The 19,837-nt window shown below is 42.1% G+C and overlaps 1 protein-coding gene across 6 annotated transcripts in view; it reads right to left on the bottom strand.

Annotated features, from left to right (window-relative positions):
- Positions 1-3,443: 3,443 nt before the first annotated feature.
- Positions 3,444-19,837, bottom strand: part of LOC149307318 (cytoplasmic polyadenylation element-binding protein 1-like) — a 50,205-nt gene continuing 33,811 nt past the window's right edge. For 4 of the 6 annotated variants that reach the window (XM_089538877.1, XM_089538878.1, XM_089538876.1 and 1 more), the window contains 8 exons: positions 18,745-18,991; positions 18,512-18,625; positions 16,015-16,119; positions 13,735-13,871; positions 10,573-10,771; positions 7,666-7,760; positions 6,478-6,558; positions 3,444-4,840 (listed from right to left, as the gene is read on the bottom strand). In XM_089538877.1, the coding sequence (XP_089395003.1) occupies positions 4,730-4,840; positions 6,478-6,558; positions 7,666-7,760; positions 10,573-10,771; positions 13,735-13,871; positions 16,015-16,119; positions 18,512-18,625; positions 18,745-18,991 (1,089 nt within the window). In that variant the 3' untranslated portion in view covers positions 3,444-4,729. The remainder of the gene's footprint in view (positions 4,841-6,477; positions 6,559-7,665; positions 7,761-10,572; positions 10,772-13,734; positions 13,872-16,014; positions 16,120-18,511; positions 18,626-18,744; positions 18,992-19,837) is intronic. The other 2 variants (XM_089538880.1, XM_089538879.1) reach the window with 1 other exon arrangement.

The following is a 19,837-nucleotide window of genomic DNA, read 5'->3' on the forward strand; positions in this document are numbered from 1 at the left end:
GCGCTCAGTCTCCAGTTTTTGTGGGTCATCTCCAGACGAGTTGGAGGTGGAAATTCTCCAGTCTTGGGGGGCTCAGGTCCAGGCAAAAGGAAAGAGCTGAGTGCAAATCTCCATCTCAGTTAGCAGAGCAGCAGTTTGCTACAATTTGTAAGGCCAATTTAGTGCTGCAAAGATTCTCCAAATAGTCTGTATTAAAGTGTTCACGCAGATTCCTCTTTTGCTCCCAGTCATTGTGGAGCCAGAGCTAACCCTCTGCTCTGCATTTGTCTTCTGGCTAGAAGCAGGCAAATAGGCTAGATTAAAAGTTCCTTATTCTATCTCCTTAAATCAATGAAAAGGAAGAAAATCTCTCTGCTTTAGAGGAAAGCAATTGCAAACACCCTCTGAACAAATCTTGTGCAGAGAAACGCATGACAGGGTCACCCTAAATTGGAAATTACTTGAAGGCACCCAGTACACATTATTAGATGTCTTTAAGCATGAAAAAGTATATTCTAAGTGCAGTGTAGAACTTGCATTTTAAGCTTTCCCTTCCAGTGTTACAGAAAACAATGCACCAGCAGTGCTTGCAACGTTTTAAAAGAACTGGACTGATTTAATTATTCCAACCAGCTAGCTCCATTGGTGAGCTGGAGCAAAACACGTATCAAAATGTGCACCCTGAACACATAACTGTCAGGGTTATGTAGAGCCAAACCATGCTCTTTACTGTTCCTATTTGCCCCCCTTCCCTATATTAATAGGTGTTGAACAAGCAGAATTTTTCAAGTTTTCTGCTTTGGTGTTCCTTTCTGGAACGGTAATGGCTGCCAACCAGCTGCTAAGCCATATTCAGGATGCTACCCTTTAATTCATAATGCTCTACAGACCAAGACCAGATTGAGAGATTATTTGTAATGTTTATAACAGATCCGTTCTAGATTTTTCAGAATGTCCTGGAGTATGTATACAAGGTCCAGTCCAGGTTTGTCTTTGGTATGTCTGGGAAGACTAGAACAGTTGAGCTGTAGCTGTGGAAAGAATTTTATTAATCCACACTACTGGTCAAGTTGGTTTTGGTGTATGTCAACCCCTTGAAGGAGAGATCTCCAGTCACTATGCTATTCATAGCTATGGTCTGGTCTTATAAGCTCAGAGTGATGGCTTCTTTGACCGATTCTATCCATCTGTAACTGTTTGCCTCCACCTACCCAAGCATTACTATCTTTTCTAATGAGTCATGCTCTTTAATGATATGTCCAAAACATGATCCTCCACCCCCCCCCCCCCCCGGCCACTTTATCATTTTGGTTTCTAGGAAGATTCAGGCTTGATTTCCTCTAGGATCCATTTATTTCAGATAATTGCAGAACAATAAAGCCTACATATTTTGCTATTTTAGAAGTCTACATTCTCACTTCCAAGCACACCAGGCCTCTAAAACACAATGCTACCACCTTCCATATAGACCAGATTGGTTTATTTAAGTGTGCAGTGTACTGTAGCATAGTGGTATTTTTATTGTGATGGGCAGTAGCCAACGGTTACTGAGATCAGTATCGTTGAATTATTTTGTTTTGCAGGCCTTAATGTGGAATAGTGTAAACTGTTTCGGGATTTTTGAAATGAAAAATAGTACACAAATTCTAAGTGATTCATTTTTACAAACTCAAAATGCTCCAAACTATATACACACTGAGAGCCAGTGTGGTGTAGTTGTTTTGACCATTGGACTATGACTCTGGAAACCAGGGTTTGAATCCCTGATGTGGAAACCCACTAGGTGGCCTAGGTCAAAAGGACTGGGGTGTTTTGTGAATTCCTGCATGGCAGGGGGTTGGACTGGATGGCCCTTGTGGTCTCTTCCAACTTTATGATTCTATGAAAGGTTGTTTATTCCATCTCTCTGAAACCAGCACTGTCCTTTTGGCAAGACCCAAGTAAGATCACCCTGATTCCATAGCAGTATAACTTCTGAAGGTATGGCCATGTTAAGTTTGTTGCAGCAAACCGTTCTCCACCGTGGTTGGTTGCTACAGAACACTTTGTCCTATCAAAGACGTTTGGCCAGGCTGAAAGGTTATCTCATCTTCCAGGGATGGAGAAAGTGTGGTACACCTATGCTATTTCTGAAGCCCCCAGCCCTTCTTTGTTTAAAAAAGACAACTTTGGGGTCCAAAGTGTTCCCATATACCCAAGGCTTCTAATCCATTTCCCATTTCCAAAAAGACCTCTCTTTGGTGCAAAACAGTTCACACAAAATGCTGTCATAAGGATAGATTTTATGACAGAAGTTTTTAAAATTCCAGGTCCTCTGGGAGACAGTTCACCCAATGTCTGGCAGTGGCCCATCTGTGCTGCGTTTCATGGCCCAGTTATATCATCCACCTGTCTAATTCTGATTCTACACAAGTGGGATCTGCAAACCAAATTTTGCACTGTGATTCCACTATAAGGAAAGGCTCAAGGAGTTGGGCCTGGGGAAGAGAAAACTGAAGTGACATTACTGCTCTCTAAATCTCTAAAAGTGTTTCATGCTGGCAAGGGTGCAGATTTGTTTTCTGCTGCCCCAGAGAATAGGACTAGAACTAATGGCTTTAAATTACAGGAAGCTAGATTGTGACTGAACATCAGAAGGAACTTCTTCATGGTAACAGCAGTTTAGCAATGGAATTATCTAGAGAGGTGGTGGAGTCTCTTTTTTTCTGGATGTCTTCAAAAAAGATGGACAGCTACCTGCACTGAGTGTGGGTTTGGACTCAATGGCTTATAGGGCCTGTTCCAATTCTATGAATGCTCCTGTTCTGTATTCCAAGATACTCTATTCTGCCTGCCCTCAAAAGTTAGCTAACATTCTGTGGACACTAAACACTCTTCAGTCCTTGGTTGATATTTTAGAGTTCTCCCCTTTAGCTCTTTAATGGTATTTTAATGTGATGTTTTTCCAATTGCTTTAACTTTTACTATCTATTTAAAAAATATAATCTTGTTTTTAGCCACTGTAAGCTGCCTTGGGTCCCATGTGGGGAGAAAAGCTGCATGTAAATTAAATGTCTGAAAATAAATTAAAATGTGCAAATCTCTTAAATCTGATACCCCCCCTCTTATGTATGGGTGATACAATCCGGACCCTGCCAAGCATCCACACTCCTTTCACAACTTGGGAAATTAAGTGAATGACAGAACCTACTTTTTAAGTACATGCTCCACTACAGTGAGCTACAATCCTTTCTCTGGAGACAAGTGTAGCAGGTAACATATAGCTAGGCTGAGGGCCACAGGCAGCACCTGCTCCTGCATCAGATCATGTCTTGGGTTTTCCAGTTTCCAAATCCTGGTAAAGTGCCACAATTATATGCATTAAACGGGATGAATTCAGCCCTAAAAGCTCCTTGGGAAACTTCTCAGACACATTTTTTAGAGCTATCCTTAAAGAGAAAAAAAAAAACCAAGGTTCTGCTGCAACGTGTTTATTATGTGCCAAGAACTACATCACAGCCTACTCCACACATCTGTAGGAGAGTGCAGTCTTGCCTGCATATACTACAATGAGGTAGAGACTTCACATACTGGTTCACAAAACCCCACAAAGAGCAGCTGGAATATGCAACATCAGCTCAGCAGGAAGAAGGGAGAACTTATGACACTGGTTCTTTGGCACACAGCTTCTAATAGAGGGGAAAAAATAAAACAAAATCAAAACTTCAACTCCCAGCACAATCTGTGGGCTGCACTTTTCCTTTGTACATTCCTTAGAAGTACTTTCTTCTCAACAGAAAAAGGGCTCCTGGGAACCTTTTGCCTGCCCTACTAAAGCACAGCCCTTAAATCAGCTCAGTTATAAAAAGAAAATTGAAGTCTTGTGACTTTGTGATTAAAAACCTGTTATCAAGCCCCCTGAAGTGCAACTTAAAGTGCAACAAACTATATACAGCAGCTCAAAGATCGTTTATCCGGTCCAGTTTCAAATCCAAAAATCCTATCCTTCTGGGTTGCAAATACTGCTATTCACAACTGGGAAACTTTTTTTTTAAACTAACAGCTCCCAGACACAAGTTGCAATGATGTTAAAAGCTGCCAGGAAAGAAAAAAATCTAGTCTCAAACGACTTAAAAACCATTTTCAAGAGTGTAAAAAGGAACTGGTAAAAATCCTGGAGCGTAAAATATGAAATATGATTTGGTTTAAGTGAAGAACATAGTCTCCTTGTTGTTACAGTAAAAAACACCAGCTGAACATTCAGTTTATTCCGTTCAGATGGGGGGGTTAAATGAATGGAAAGGCACTGTATGGCAACTGCAAAAAAATGGAGCCAATGAGACCTGCATTATTACCATCAGTATTGCAAGGAATGTAAAAAAAGGGCCCTTGATAAATAAGAAACTGAAGCGAAGGCATCCGCATCCAACACCTTCTTAACACAAGGCCCCTTTATGCTTGTCGTCAGCAACAAGGAACCGAAGTCTGGGAACTGCAGAATCGTTTGAGGGGCCCTCGCCTCTCAATCCCCCGCAAACAAACCCCTGACAAAAAATCACTGTGCATTAGGTGCAGAAACAAATAAAGACCAGCAAGTGCAAACGTGAAGGCAAGAATCCCCGTTAGTCTTTTCAAGATGGGCATCCCCCAGGCATGGGTGTGGTACCAGTAAGCATGCCAGGGTGCTCTCTCTTTCTCTTTTCCTGTGACAGGTAAACAGAAGAGCTTCCCCCTGCAAACTGCAGCAGCTCTGGGTGCCCCCGCCACCACTCTAGCTGGCATCTCTATTCTTCTGGTTGCGCATCAGTGGGCGGTGGTGATGCAAGATCTCCATGGAATGTTTCCAGTGCCAGCAGGAGCGACAGAAGTACTTGAAGCAGACCTAGTCAACAAGGGTGGGCAGGGAGAGGGAGAAACCAAAAAGCATCAGTCTGATACACAGGTTACACAGCATCTACGGGCTTTAAATGTTTAGAGCCTGGAAACATTACCATTAAGAGTTATGTAATAATGTAATACACGAAGTGATTTGTCATTCATGAATACTAGAGACCCTGCTTGGCTTCCAAGATCAGAAGGGACCTGGTGCCCTCACAGTATTTAAGCATAATGCCAGTGGTAGGGTCTCCTAAGTCAGACAAGTTTTTGCTGAAGAGACAGACTAAATGTGATTAGACTCAGAAGGCGGCTTGAAAATTGGAAGAAGGGACACCAACAATTTAAGAGTGTGGTTTAGTGGTCTGAGTGTTGGGCAAGTACTTTGGAGACCAGGTTCGATTCCCAGCTTGGCCATGAAACCCACTGGGTGACCCTGAGCAAACCACAGACTCTCAGCCTCAGAAGAAGGCAATGGTAAACTTCCTCTGAAGAAATCTTGCCAAGAAAACCCCACGATAGGTTCGCCATAGGGACACCACCACCACCACCACATGAAATAACTGTCATTCATGAATATTAGAATAGTTACAGAAAATGCTGTACAGCTGTGCTGGCTGTAAAGCACGAGTGGGCAATTGTTGGGGGGATTGAGAGCTACACTGGGCCCTGCGCGAGACCTTTGCAGGCCACATCCCGCTGCTGCCTTTATATGCCCTGGAACATTCTCTCAGATGCCTAAGAGGCATTTCTGCCACATTTTAGGATGCAACCTGGAACCAGCTCACTTCCTAAAAACAAAACAAAAAAGGGCTTCTCCTGTGTGAAAAAGCAAAATTTCCTCCCCACACCTCTCAGTGGGTCTTTGAAGACATCTGGGGCAATTAAAAATATATTTTGATCTCTGAAGACTCTGGGCCACATTCCAGCCTTGGGATAAGAGAAACAACAAATCCAGACTGCCTGTTAGGGTAATACATTTATTGAAACAACCAAGCAAACAAAGCACAAAGTTGGTTGATATTGTATCTTTGAAATAAGAAATCTCTTCACAGGCAAGGTGTTGCAAAAGGGATGGAGGAAAAGGCTGGCAACAGGAAAAAGAAGAGACAAAACACAAGCAGACCTGATGTTACAGCCTGTCTTGAGTTGTGTTGAGGACGAAGTGTCAGGTATTGAAATGAGGATCTATCAGGTGATACATCTGTGGTAGGGAGGGACTATACCTTCAATATCCATAATGCTTTCTGAGAAAAGTCACACACTCCATTATTGTGAATACAAAGTACAGACTTCATGGCTGGACTTTACATTTACAGTAACAGAGCACCTCACTTTTTCTAACTCTCCGCACGCATGCATCCAGTCCAGGTGCAATCTAATACCAGTATGTCACTTGATAGTGACATCTAAATATCCACTGTCTCGTCTTCCTTTAACAGAATGTAAGACATGAAAGGCACACAAAGGCTTCAACACAGTCTGCATTTGTTCACATCCCACTGCCCACTTTTTGAAGAATGATGCTTGATGAAGAGATCTGCTGAAAGCCTGTGTGCACTTCTGTGTTTTTTCTAACTAATGAAGGTATCTCAATAATGTGGAGTCAAACCCTTTATAAATCAAAGGAATCAAAATGCATACCTGGTCTCTGCAAAAGAAGGGACCTGGTTGAGACCTGCAAACTTGACACATGGCATCTTCTAGGTATGGATCAATCTGAACCTGCCCAAAAGAGAGGGAAATTAAGTAATTAAGGCAACTAACAAAAGTAAGTAGACAAAGGCATAAACAACATAGCCATGAATTTCAGAGGGTTTTCTTAGGCAAGAGGTAGTTCTGCCAGTTTGTTCCTCTAAAATATAGCCTACAACACCTGATATTCACTGACAGGCTCCCATCCAAGTACTAAGTAGGGCTGACCCTCCTTAACTTCCAACATCAGACAGGAGCTGGTGCCTTTTAGGGTATTTAGGCCTTGTCTCAGCTACTTACCCACATGTGAATTTTGCACAAGTGGCACTTTCTGCCACCTGCCCCTAATATATGTGCATCTGGAAACCACAAAACATCTTAGATCATCACGTTAGCTATGGCCAGGCAGAGAGGTGAACTTTGGAGTTTCTGGGAAGTCAGGCTTCCCACTAAATCTGGGCAGGGCAACTGAGTGGGTGCCAGGGTTCAACCCCCCCCTGCCTCCCAGGTGCATGGGCTTAACATGCACCTTTAGGATCATGTGCCTTTAGGATATTTAAGCCCTTGTACGTGTTGAGAACAACAAAACACATTTAACAAAAACCAAACGACCACAAACTGCTCCAAAATTAATCTGATGCATGTTTCAAGACTGCCCCATTTTTTCACCATTTAGAGATTTTCATTACATTTTACAATTAAGCAAATACATTATCTGAATTAGAACCGAATGTAAAAATTAGTGAACGTAAAGCAAAGTAGTTAGAACAGCTACTTTTTATACATAGTTAATGTCTCCCAAATGCTGTCATGCTATCCTTAAACAGCAACACCAGAAGATAAAACTATCTTCCCACCAGCCTGTATTAGATTCTAAACAGCCTCTTTCCAAAGCCACTCCCAGTTTTCTAAAAACTAAACCAAAAGGCCAGAGTGCATGTTTTCATAATTCAGTATGTGGAGGAGAGAATGGGATGAGTCTGCCTCCTCACTTCTGTTCTATCCCATCAGGCATCTCTCCTCTAAATTTATAGGAAGACTGAAGTATTTGTTATCTCTGACAACAAGTAGACTGTACAATACAATACAATACAATACAATACAATAAGCATTCTATTTTTATTTGTTGTGTCATACCTTTTTTGTAAACTTGGTTGTTTTGATCTCCACAAATGCAGCACTTACTGCTTTCAGATAGCTGCGTTGGTTGTTGAAGGTGACACGGCCAGATCCTGAAATTAAACCAGCCTATTAGTGAAATATGCAGCATAAGGATGGATTTGCCCAGAGCCAACAGAAGAGTAATACAAGACTGATGTTATGAGTCAGCACACAAATGATTTACTGCAAAGTCTGCCATACTGGAAATGGGGGATGAGGATTAGAAGGTTCAGTATTTTAACAGTCAGATCATTTGTGAATTTCTACATGAAATATTCCTGATTCACACCTCTCAAATGAAGGTGTGGATTGGAACTCAGTTATCTGACAGGTTTCACACCTCTTATCTGTTTAAATACATCAAAATAGATATTAAGAAATAAATTCTGAGACATTAAGAAAAACAGCAAATTAATGCAAATTAATGCAGAAATGGAACTATGGGTAAAAACATTAAAATGTCACCTGAAGCAGAAATAGACAGATTTGTTCAACTTTAACAGAAGGATCCTGCCTGTTCAAGTTACCAAACTGTTCAGAGTTTTTTGTGGGTTTTTCGGGCTATGTGACCATGTTCTAGAAGAGTTTATTCCTGATGTTTTGCCAGCATCTGGAAACAGCACCAAAAAGCCCATAACTTGGTTCTGATACGTGGATGACACTTTCACCATTTGGAGCCATGGAGAAGAAGATCTGGCTGTGTTCCTGAACCATCTGAACAACATCCACCCTAACATCCATCCAATTCACTATGGAAAAAGAAAAGGAAGGAACACTGCCATCCTTGGATGTCCTAGTCATCTGCAAACCGAACCAACATTTGGATCACACAGTATACAGAAAACCTACACAAAAAAGAAGCACAATAAAAACACTGGTACACCGGGCAAAACGCATCTGTGAACCCCACTTCTTGGAAGATGAATTAGAAGCACCTAGACCAGGCTCTACAGACAAATGGTTATTCCAGCTCAGACATCAGTAGGGCTGTCAGACCCAGAAAAACCCAGAGGAGTGAAGACAAGCAACCACCCAAAGGGAAGGTATTTTTTCCATACATCAAAGGAGTCACAGACAGAATAGAGAAAGTGGTGAGGAAACACAACCTCCAAATGGTTTACAAACCGACCAAATGCTACACTCAGAGAAGGACAGGAGAGACCCTCTCACAGCCACAGTTTACCGCATAGCATGCAGCTGCGGACAAGTCTACATAGGGACCACTTCTCCATATAAAGTGTTCACCGATGTACAGTCCCACAGAGACCATACTGTAACATACTACAAACACATTCAGACCATCTTGTTTTATACAATAAGTTGTTTACCCAGAGGTGTCCCATTAGTAAATGAGCTATGAGACACATTCAGAAAGCAGAACACATTATAAACCATCCTGGGCACAAAATGTTGTGTGAAAACACTGAAATTCTGGACCATGCCAACAACTATCAGGTCAGAATGCACAGGGAAGTCATTGAAATCCATAAACACTTGGACAATTTCAACAGGAAAGAAGAAACCCTTAAAGTAAACAAAGTTTGGCCACCAGTCCTGCAAAATAGCAAAATCAGCACTCAGCAAATGCAAATGAGAAACCACCCAGGGTCAGGGGCTTTCCTAGCAGACAATGATCAACAACTAGCAGATACTAATCCTCTTTTGCATATCCTCCCACCCTGAGGCCTTGCCATCAACAACATACACAGATTAACATGGGAATCACTCCTCCTTACACAGGGTCACACAGTGTCTCTCTCTCTCTCTTTTTTCCAGGTCAGCATTCTCTGAAGATGCCAGCAAGAATAAACTCTTCTAGAACACGGTCACACAGCCCGAAAAACCCACAAAAAACCATGGATGCAGACCATGAAAACCTTTGACTTCACATTGTTCAGAGTTTCTAAGGATGAATGGTCTGAAGCCTTTCCCCAACATCAGAGACTACTGTGTAGATTCAGAGGTTTTTTTTTTTTTTGGGGGGGGGGGGTTATCCTCAGACAGCTTGGAAGGGATTGGGAGCTGTAGTCCAAGAGGTAATGCTCCTATACTCTGCTTAGATACACTGTATGTGATATCTTGAGGGGTACAGAAGTCTTAGGGGCAGAAAACAAATACCACTATTCAGTCGCCCCTCCGTTTTCGCAGGGGATCTGTTCCGGACCACCACCACCCCAGGAAAATGGGAACTTGCAGGGACGTAGCCGGGATTTTAGGAAAGGGGGGGGATCCAGACTAAGTGCCACCATTATAATGGGGTTTGGGCGCGGTGGCGCAGCAGCGCATACCATTCATTTTTCTAATGGAAGGGGGGGGGGTCTGGACCCCACGGACCCCCCTCCCTTGGCTATGTCCCTGGAACTTGCCAATATTCAAGTCCCACTGGCTTCACCCCATTTTGTCCTCCTCCATTTGTTGCCCGCAAAAGGGCGAGGGACGCAGATTTCAAGTACACGAAAACAGAGGGGTGACTGTATATGTAAACCAGCCCGCCCCATCATAACTAGCCATGCTGGTTGGGGCTGATAGAAATTGTGCTCTAAATCAGAATGACAGAATCTTAGTGCTGGAAGGGGCCACAAAGACCCAATTTTCAGCCATTCAGGAGGGTTCAAGGTTATGAAAAGTTGATGTTAGCCTTTGGTCAAAATGGGACTACCTCGAGGGTATAAGTTTTGCCATAGTGGTGAGAAATCATCTACTTGTTCCTAATTTTACTGCCCAGATACTAAGAGCACAGCTAGGTCTGGGTTGTGAACCTTAGTTTACAAAACGTCTCTGATTTTCTAGGCTCCATCTCTTAATTTTTTTGGATCAGGAAAAGGAATATTTTCCTAAGTACTTCTCCAAAGCTCCAGATACCAAACGGGCGAATGTACTCACCAATAGGATACTTGTGCTTGTCTGTGTCAATGCCTGCATACACCACGCCTCCAAACAAGTCATTGAGGATCCCTGCTAAGGCCTCAGCATTCAACATCCCATGGAGAGCTCCCACAAAAACTGTTTTGCCAGGGTCAAGCCTCTGAGTTGGGCTACGCACAAAGTTGCTGTCTGCCAGGACCCATGGAATCACCTGTACCTGAAACACACCCAAGAAATCATTGGCACAACTGAGTCATCTGTCAACCATTTTAGAATTTCTCTTTAAAAAGGCTTTCTTTGCCTGAAGGGCCTAGAGCAATAATTCTCAGTCTCTGGCACCCCCAATGTTTTGAATTTCACCTCCCAGAATCCCTGTGCAGCTTCTAGGAACTGAAATCCAGAAACATGTGGAATATGATGAAATGTTAAGTAATAAAGGTTAATAATAATAATTATTATTAAACTATTTATATACCATCTAGGCTGCTGTGAGGATAAAAGTGAGAAGAAAAAGATTTAAGTATACTGTCTTGAACTCAATGGATAAAAGGTGGAATATACATTCAACTAATAAATAAAAATGGTTATTCCAGGGTAATATGCTCTGGCTACACTGTGCTCTACCCATCATCTTACTAACATACCAGAAGATAAAATCTTTCCTCTCGCTCTAGAAGTGCCCGAAAGTAGAACAGCAGTTCTTTACTGCTTTTCCTTTTTTTTCTTCCAGGCAGGGTTCGCCACTTTACGTCAACTCAGTATTGCACATTTTAAAGAAAGGGATGCCTTCTCCTTTGCCGTGCAGTTTTTCTCTACCCAGCCACAGCATTTATGTTCTTAGAAGAGAACATTTCTTTACATGTGCTCTGTGCTCAGCAGGATTAGCATTGTTCTATACCAAGAAACATATGGTAGTACCATGGAAACTGTATTCTGCAAATCAGTTAGGTAGGCAACACTGACTAGAGCATGTAGATGGGACAGGAATTATTCACTTCTGGGTGCACATCCTAAACCCAATCTCTCAAGGGTCACATCAGCAGAATTATTAATTCTGTGTAATCATAATATGCCAGTAAAAGAGTTAAACTGGTTTAGATTTGTGGTGCTGGCACATCCTTGGGGACAGTTTGCCTAGCAGCACTTACTCCACCCTTATCTTTAATTTGAATTAACAAAGACAAACAGAAGAGATACAGCTGCAAGGGACTATGGACTTTCCTTAAGTCTTTTCCTGGATCTTTTCCACATACTGGTGTGTCTAAAGGATTCAGTTGATTGTGTTTTAGTGGCTTAGGAAAGCAGCTAAACACCTACTTGAACTAGGGTGTGTGTATGTGTGCATGCACAAGCTTAATGGCACCTCAGTATCCGCTTAACCCAGATAGAGAGCCTGAGGCATACTTTTAGACATATTAATTGGTTCCAACTAAAATCTAAGCCAAAAAAAAAGGCCGTCCCTTCATCCCAATTGCCACTGTGCTGGCCTTGACGGTAGAGAAGAATCAGCCACAGCTCCACCATGCCTAAGCCCAGTAGCAGATGAAAGGCCTTCCCCCTCTATCCCTGCCCTGGCTTCACAGGGACAGAAGAACCAGCAGTATCTGCTGGACTTAATCCACTGCCATTCTTTTTCCTTGTGTGTCATGTCTTATTTAGATTGTAAGCCTGATAGTCATATTATCCATTTGTAGGCTGATTTGAGAGCTTTTGTGGCTGAAAAGCAGGGTATAAATATTCAAAATAAAAAAGTTAAATAAAAGTGAACCAGCTTAAAGCCGTGTCTCTCAATCTTGGGTCCCCAGAGGTTGCTGGGACTTCAATTCCTGTAAGGCTAGGAAAATCTGGGGTTGTAGTCCAACATCTGGGTTACCATATTAGGCTACAGCATTAACCCAGATGCAATGATGATTTCTGGTGTTGCAGTTCAAGAGTGTTGTATTTAGTTCAAGACTACTTTCTACAGCAGCCCACACTCCACACAGAAAAGCAATCCGATACAGTGGTACCTCGGGATACGAATTACCCAGCTTACGAAATTTTCAGGATACGAAAAAAATTAATTTAAAAAAACTGTTTCGGGTTAAGAAAGTTTTTTCGGGTTACGAAAAAACTTTTGGTGCTTTTCGGCGCGATTTCGCACCAAAAAGCGGCTTTTCCCCATTAGCGCCTATGGGGATTCGGCTTGCGAAAGCCTTTCGGGTTACGAAATTGACAGCGGAACGAATTAATTTCGTAACCCGAGGCACCACTGTATTCCCAAGAGCATTAGTTCATTAACATTTGGACAGTCACAAGGTTCTCAACTTTGACAGCTTCCCGTCCTCTTCACTGTCAGCAAGATGGACAATGGTGAGAAATAAAAGGGGGATGTAGTCCAAAAGTATCTTAGAGAATCACAGGTCCCCCACCCCTGTTCTATGCAATGCATGCCAAAAGCATCTCTGGCCAAGATGCAAACAGAAGACCTTGGGCAGGGAGCCAGAAGCCAACCAGCAACAGGCTGCTTGCTCATGGATTTACTGTTCATCCAGCCGCCACCCTAAACAAGGACCTATTGTTGAGAAAGATCTATGTCGAGAATTGCTGCCAATTCTAACACAAGCAGCTATTGCCAGCATCTGTCAGTCTGCACAAGGCATTGCCAGTATTGTTGAGGAAAGTTTATATTTTCCCACTAAGTTTTGAGCATGGGAGGACACCTTCTCTGGGTGCAGGAACAAATTTTCAACCTTAAAAACTGCTGAGGTTAAGACCCCAAGCCTGACAAAGTTTGATGGTGCAGTAATGGCAAAACAAACCAGTTTCTCTTTAATAACAAGGTTTGCAATGCACCCTGTTTTAAAGCATAATGGGACTTCCCAGAAACTTCTAGGACCACGACTGTGCTTTAAAACAAGGCTTTTTGGTGGAAGCAAAGAGGGTACAAAACTGAAGAGGGAAGCCATATACAGAATTACCACCATTTCCAAGGTGTCGTTCTCTGCTGCAGGGTTGAGCTCAACAAGTACAATCATCTTTACAAACAGAAACTAAATATATCCTTCATGAGGACAGCCAACAAGAAACTGATTCTGGAGTATGGATGGTCACAGATGGTGTTTCAAGTCAAAAAATGGGTGCTAAAACAAGGACTGATTATTGTCACCTATTCCATTTTTGTTTGGTTCATCTGCTCACCTCTTTGCAGCGCATCCGGCGGCTGGACATTTTGAAATAGTACTCGCTGAGGCCACTGGGACTCAGCACATCACGGGAACAATTCTGGAGTAAAGCACGCACAGATTTCTCCGACTCAAACACTAGATAAGCATAGCCTTTGTTGAGAGAAGAAAGGAAATGTTTTTAAGACACTAGGACAGATGCAATATCCATCATTCCTAGGATCATGGAATTGCTTTTGTATCAAAGAAACAACTAAATTCTACAGTAGCCAGTTTTAGGGGTGCTTCAAAATAATACCCTAACCCCTCTTGCTAATCCCAAGAAGCATAATGTCTCTGAAAATGGTGATTCTGCTTAGGCCTGTGTGTCCCATTCTCCTTTCCTTTGGAAAGTCCAAGACTAGGCAACACTGTCTTTGGCCATTTGTACTTTCATCAATATTGATACCTCTGGGATAAGCAATCTCCTCCAGTGCAAAAAGGGGTGTGCAAGTATAAGAGTAAAACCAGCACTAGGCCTCAAATGTTTGGCTCTCTTCTTGTAGTGCACTACTGCCACTGTAGCCCAAGTACCACTTGTTCCTTTTTCATCAGTGTAGTATGTAAGACTTGGATCAAGTGCATAGCTACAGCAGGGACTGATATCCTCTGCTCCAGATTGATACACGTGCCAGAGACAAAATATAATAATTAAATGCTCTAGTGACAAATAAAACCTGCCATGCCAGTCTGTCCAGATCACTCAGGATGCATCCAAACACTACATAGTTTGGATTTTGTTAGCCCACAACCCCAGCAAGTTGTAAAGTACCGCATGAGTGGCAGTCCAGCAGCAAACAGATTATATTGTCTCCATCTTTGTTTTACACTAATGCAGTCTGGTTTCTGAGCTAAACATACAACACAGTTCCAATGTACAAACCAGTCTTCTTCAAAGAAGGATGGAGACTGCAAGTCTACTGCACCCTCATTCACTAGAGTGCTTGCTGCAATAATCACTGCAGAAGAAAGGGATAGAAAAGGAATCACTGATCTTGGCCTCTTCCACAGTTCTTCCTGCTACCACTGCTGCTGCTCCAAAGAGGTGTGTACACAGAAAATGTATGTAAGCTAGCCCTAGAGTGAGTCAGAATCATAGTGTACACTTATTGGGTGGTTAAAAGTGTAGGCTTATTGGGTAGGGAACCACCAGCTCTCCAGATATTTACTTCAACTCCCAACAGTCCCAATTACCACTGCGAAGGGCCTGCAAGACCTATAATCCAAACTGTCTGGGGGACCAAAGTTCACCACTTCTGTTCTAAAGGACACATGGGCATCAGAAAGCTAGCTCTTTCTCCAGTCCTAGCACATCTTCCTGGTCCTAGCAGTCCTCTCGATAGAATGTGTCAAATTATCGCTTCCATTTCATTTCTTGACACCTGGGTTTCTCCAGTAACCCCATAGCTGAGTGGGGGGCAGAGAGTTGGAAATGTTCAGCTAAGCACGTACAAATTGCATTTGTGCCTGATGCAGTAGTTGGAACAGAGAAATTTCAGGGAAATGCAGTAACTGGAACAGGGAAATCCAGGTTCAAATTTCCCATGGGCTGTGAAGTTTGCTGGGTGACACTAAGGTGAGCGCCTATTTCTTAGCCTGACCTACCATAAAGGTTGTTTGTGAAGATAAAAATGAGGAGGAAGACCATGTCCTTGAAGGAAATACAAAACAAAAATCTAACAGAGTAATTTATTAAAAAACCTAAAAAAATACATGATAAAAAGTGTTAGATCTGATCATAATCTGGGTGTTTTTCAACTTCCCCTTTAAAAAAAACTGGGAAAAGATGGGATTGCAAACCTCTGGTTAAATGTCATCTGAATAGCAAGAATGAGTGTGGAAGCACCGCAAGACTCCTAAAGTGAAGTGCAGGATCAAAGAATCCCAAATAAAAGAAAGGCACACTTTTGAACTGCTACTTAATGACAACCAAGTATTCTCCTGGTTGCAGATCACTAACAGTCATGACCTTAACAAAAATGAACAGGAACAGTGGTGACTACAGTAGCAGTTTCTCTTCCAAATAATACCTGTTCCTTTCTCTCTACCCCATACCTTTAACTGCCACCTGTTTGTGAATTCCTCTATGAAGTAATTACCAGATGACATCAAGGGAAACCAACCGTGCATCACAGTGAGATCTGCATCATATGGTGCCTTCCACCCATTCAGTCACCAGCATGCAGTCATGCTAGCCCAGCAAGCCCTCGGTGTGCTATAGCATGGATAAAAGGGTTTCCTACCACGTCTGTATTACCTTTAGGCATATTACCTTTGGGAGGGCAGCGGGGGTGCTTGCTATCCTTACCAGGCCACTCCACTCTCAACGAACCAAACACACGGAAAGTGCTGATGAGACCCGCTGCACAGAAGAGAGAAATTTATTTAGAGACAAGAAGAACTTAAGTGTTGTTCATTCCAATGAATGCTTGGCATTTGCTTTTAGTTGCTGTCAACAAGATAAGCCAGGATGGGAAACCTATGCCTCCCATGGTTTGGATTACAATTTCCACAATCCTTTATGACTGAGCACTGGGAAAGTTGGCTGGGGCTTCTGTCAGTTGAAATCTAAACCTTTTGAAGAACTTGAACATCTTCCCACTTCCAAGCTGAAGAGAGCCACTGAATCCAATACCATCTATCAATGTTCTGAGGACTATACCACTTTCAAATGCAGATGGGAATTGCAATACAGCCCCTTAACTTTCTTAGCCTTTTTTAAATTAAAAAAAAATACTATTTGAAGATTTCTGCACAAGTGGATCTAATTAAGGTGGAAAATTAAAATAATTGTCTATAAAAAAGATAATTTTCCCCACAAAAAGCTGCTGCTTGAAGAAATTTCTAGAATAGTATGAAAAAATAATGAAAGGGGAATATTATTGGACATTTGTAGTATGAATTTCTTTGTTGTACCTGATAGTCATGAGGAATAATTATGTTCTCACTGTACTGTGTCTGACTGCTATAACTGCCACCATTATATGGATTGTTGTTGTTGTGTGCCTTCAAGTAGTTCTGGCCTTATGGTGATCCTAAGGCAATCATCACAGGGTTTTCTTGGCAAAATTTGTTCAGAGGGGGTTTGTTTGCCTTTGCCATCCTCTGAGGCTGAGAGAATGTGACTTGCCTAAGGTCACCCAGTGGGTTTCTGGAATGGAGTGGGGCTTCATACTCTGGTTTCCAGAATCCTAGTTCAACACCCAAATTACTGCACCATACTGGCTCTCATTATATGGGTACTGTCATTATTATTATTATGTTATGGTAAAATTCAATAAGTATATTTTCATTTTTTCTGGTCAGTATTAAAATAGCACTGTGGCACTACTGTCCACAACTCTATACTGAATCCATTTTTGTACTATGTATAACAATGTGGAATTTAAGTTATCTGTTATTTTTATATTGAGTGGACAACTGGTGCACTGGAACCATTTTTTTAACATGACAACAATTTCCTTGTATATCACAGTAGGGAAAGCATTCAACATGACACCTAAAACAGCTTTCCCCTGGTTCAGCACCCTCTAGATATTTTAGAATACAAATCCCATCTTCCTAGACTAACTTCCTGGAGCTAACTATAGCCTAACACATCGGGACAGTACCAAACTGAAATGCTGATGTTAATGAGGATACTAAAACAGAGCCTCTCTCTGATTCACTAAGTTTTTACTTCTAGTGTCTATTTCTGCTTATGGAGAGTTTTAAAAATGGTACCCCCAATGTGTTCCATGATTGATGTGGACAAAAATGTATATGGCAGCTAACACTGTCTTTGTGGAAGACTGTGTGCTTTGTGGAAGTATGTTGGTTTGGATGTGAGTTGTGGTAACATTCTGGTAATTTAATATTTTAAAGATTACCACACCAGGGTTCAGTAGGTCCTCAAGAGTCCTTTTTCTATGCCCCAGGCCACCTCTTCCATATAGTAAACTGAGAGCCAATAATACAATCCTTGAGGCTTTTCCTCTTGACCAAAGCTGTTCCCTTCTACTGGAGGGCAAGCTGTGTATGTCACACAATCTGTCCACAGACACCTAACTAGCTTTTTGTTCAGGTACAGAGAAAATACTATCCAAATACAAGATTTGAAGATGCAACGTTTGATCCAATTGGCTCACAAGCAACAAATTGTCTTTGACGAACTTTGCTGATGCTTCAAATTTCAGAAGAACAGTAAGACCTTCTCCCTCCAGACACAAGCAAGTCAGGTTTCAGTGAGACATTCAGAAGCAAAGAAGCATTCCCTGCCTTTAATCCAAGTGGGGGGACTGCCTCCATGACATTGGCTCTACCCTAAAGCAGAGCCTTTTTTGGCACTAGCTCTGCCTTAGGTAGAGTGAAGCATTAGCACCAGCCAGCAGACTCTGGATGCCACAAAAAGACAGTGTTATATTTTTACTGTGTTGGATGGAGAGAGGTGCTTATGGGATTTTCTGCCTCATATATGTATTCTTTAGTGCCCTAGCTTTCTCCCAATAAGGTACCCAAAGCAATGTGTATATCAAAATAACTTTGTTGGCTTTTGACACTGCATTTTAGACTTCAAATCAGTAGGGGGCCTCACTTGCAAAATATCTTGGGCTAAGGCTAGGGTGTTAATATACTTGGCCAATGAGGAGCAGTAAGCATGGCAAGGGAATTTACCTGCACTGTGATGAAGCAGTGAAAGAGGCCAGGATGAGTTTTTCAGCATCACAGCATCCACCTGCCTTTCTGCAGGCCATAGGAAACTGCTGGTTACTCACCTTCTGTGATATCCCAGGGTACTCCTCCTAAAAACACCTTACAGGAGTAGACTGGATTCTTGTAGTTTCGTGGCGGAAGCTGCCCACTCCATGTACAGGTTGCTTCGTTCATGGCTGCAGACAAAAAGGCATAAAAAGAGACATGTATTTTCCCCCAAGAAGCCAGGGACAGTCTAGCATTCAGACTGTTACCAAACCTGCCCTCCTAACTGCAAAGGCAACCTTCAGCTCACCTGCTGCCTGCTTGTGAAGCTTTGCTTCCCTTTCAATACTGAACAGGTCCTCTGGGGAGTCTGGCAAATTCCAGGAAGGCCATGTGGATGTTCCAGGCCACTGCTTGGGCATGCTGGTTGGGGTGGAAGTGACTGCAGCTATAGTAGCTTGATCTTGCTCCAGGTGGGAACCTGCTCCATTTAAGGAATCTCTGGTAAGACCACCAATAGGCAGGAATGGCAGAGGTGGAGAGATACGGAGGCTTGACTGTAAGAGACAGATGTTCAAAATAATGTGTGAAAGAAAGTACCAAGAATCCAAGGTGGTGTCTCCAAAGGTCATCTAATTCCCTGTGCCACTGTAGCAAATCCATCATCATAACACCCTGATATGAGGCTATTAAGCCTCTGCTTAAAAGTTCCTTGCTTCTTCTACCATGTTGAATGAAACAGCAGTTGCTGTAAAAAGCAGTTCAGATACTGATTACAAGTAGGGAAATAATACAATCCCTTCCCCTTAACTGACTGTATCAAAGATGGTGGAATTCAATCACTCTTTATGTGGTTTGCTAACTTAACACAATATAAGTATGAGTGATGTATCAAGAAAACCAACAGGAGCAGCCATGGCTGCCATCTGTTTAATGCTTCAAGAGAAAAGATTACAGTGATGGATCTTCCAAATGTGTAATTTAAGTAAGCAACCTTCTGGACTGAAAGATGGCAAAATTCTTCTTCGTTTATAGTATGCTTCTAATCATCATGTTTGAAACTATCATTGAAAAAATGCAAAAAGATTTTTAAGAAGGTATTAGGAAGATATTTTTAAGAAGACCTCCTCACACTGCTTCCCATATTTCAAGAGCCTACCTGAATTCCAGGACATGAACTTCAAGGCACACTGCCCTATTAACTGTTGTGGCAAGCTTTTTAATTGTAGCTCTCCAATTTGACATATGGTCTAATTAGACATATGTAAATTTAACACACTAATATCAATCCCTCTTTTCAGACTACAGCAAAGATGAAAATGTTTGGTTTCAGAAAAGGAGACCAGAACTTGTGTTTTTATTTTAGGATAGAATGTTAAAATCTGGATAGACACTGTATTTTT

This window comes from Sceloporus occidentalis, unplaced genomic scaffold, assembly GCF_023333645.1.
Source record: "Sceloporus occidentalis isolate IW3139 unplaced genomic scaffold, rSceOcc1.0.p SCAF_9, whole genome shotgun sequence".
Taxonomy (NCBI): domain Eukaryota; kingdom Metazoa; phylum Chordata; class Lepidosauria; order Squamata; family Phrynosomatidae; genus Sceloporus; species Sceloporus occidentalis.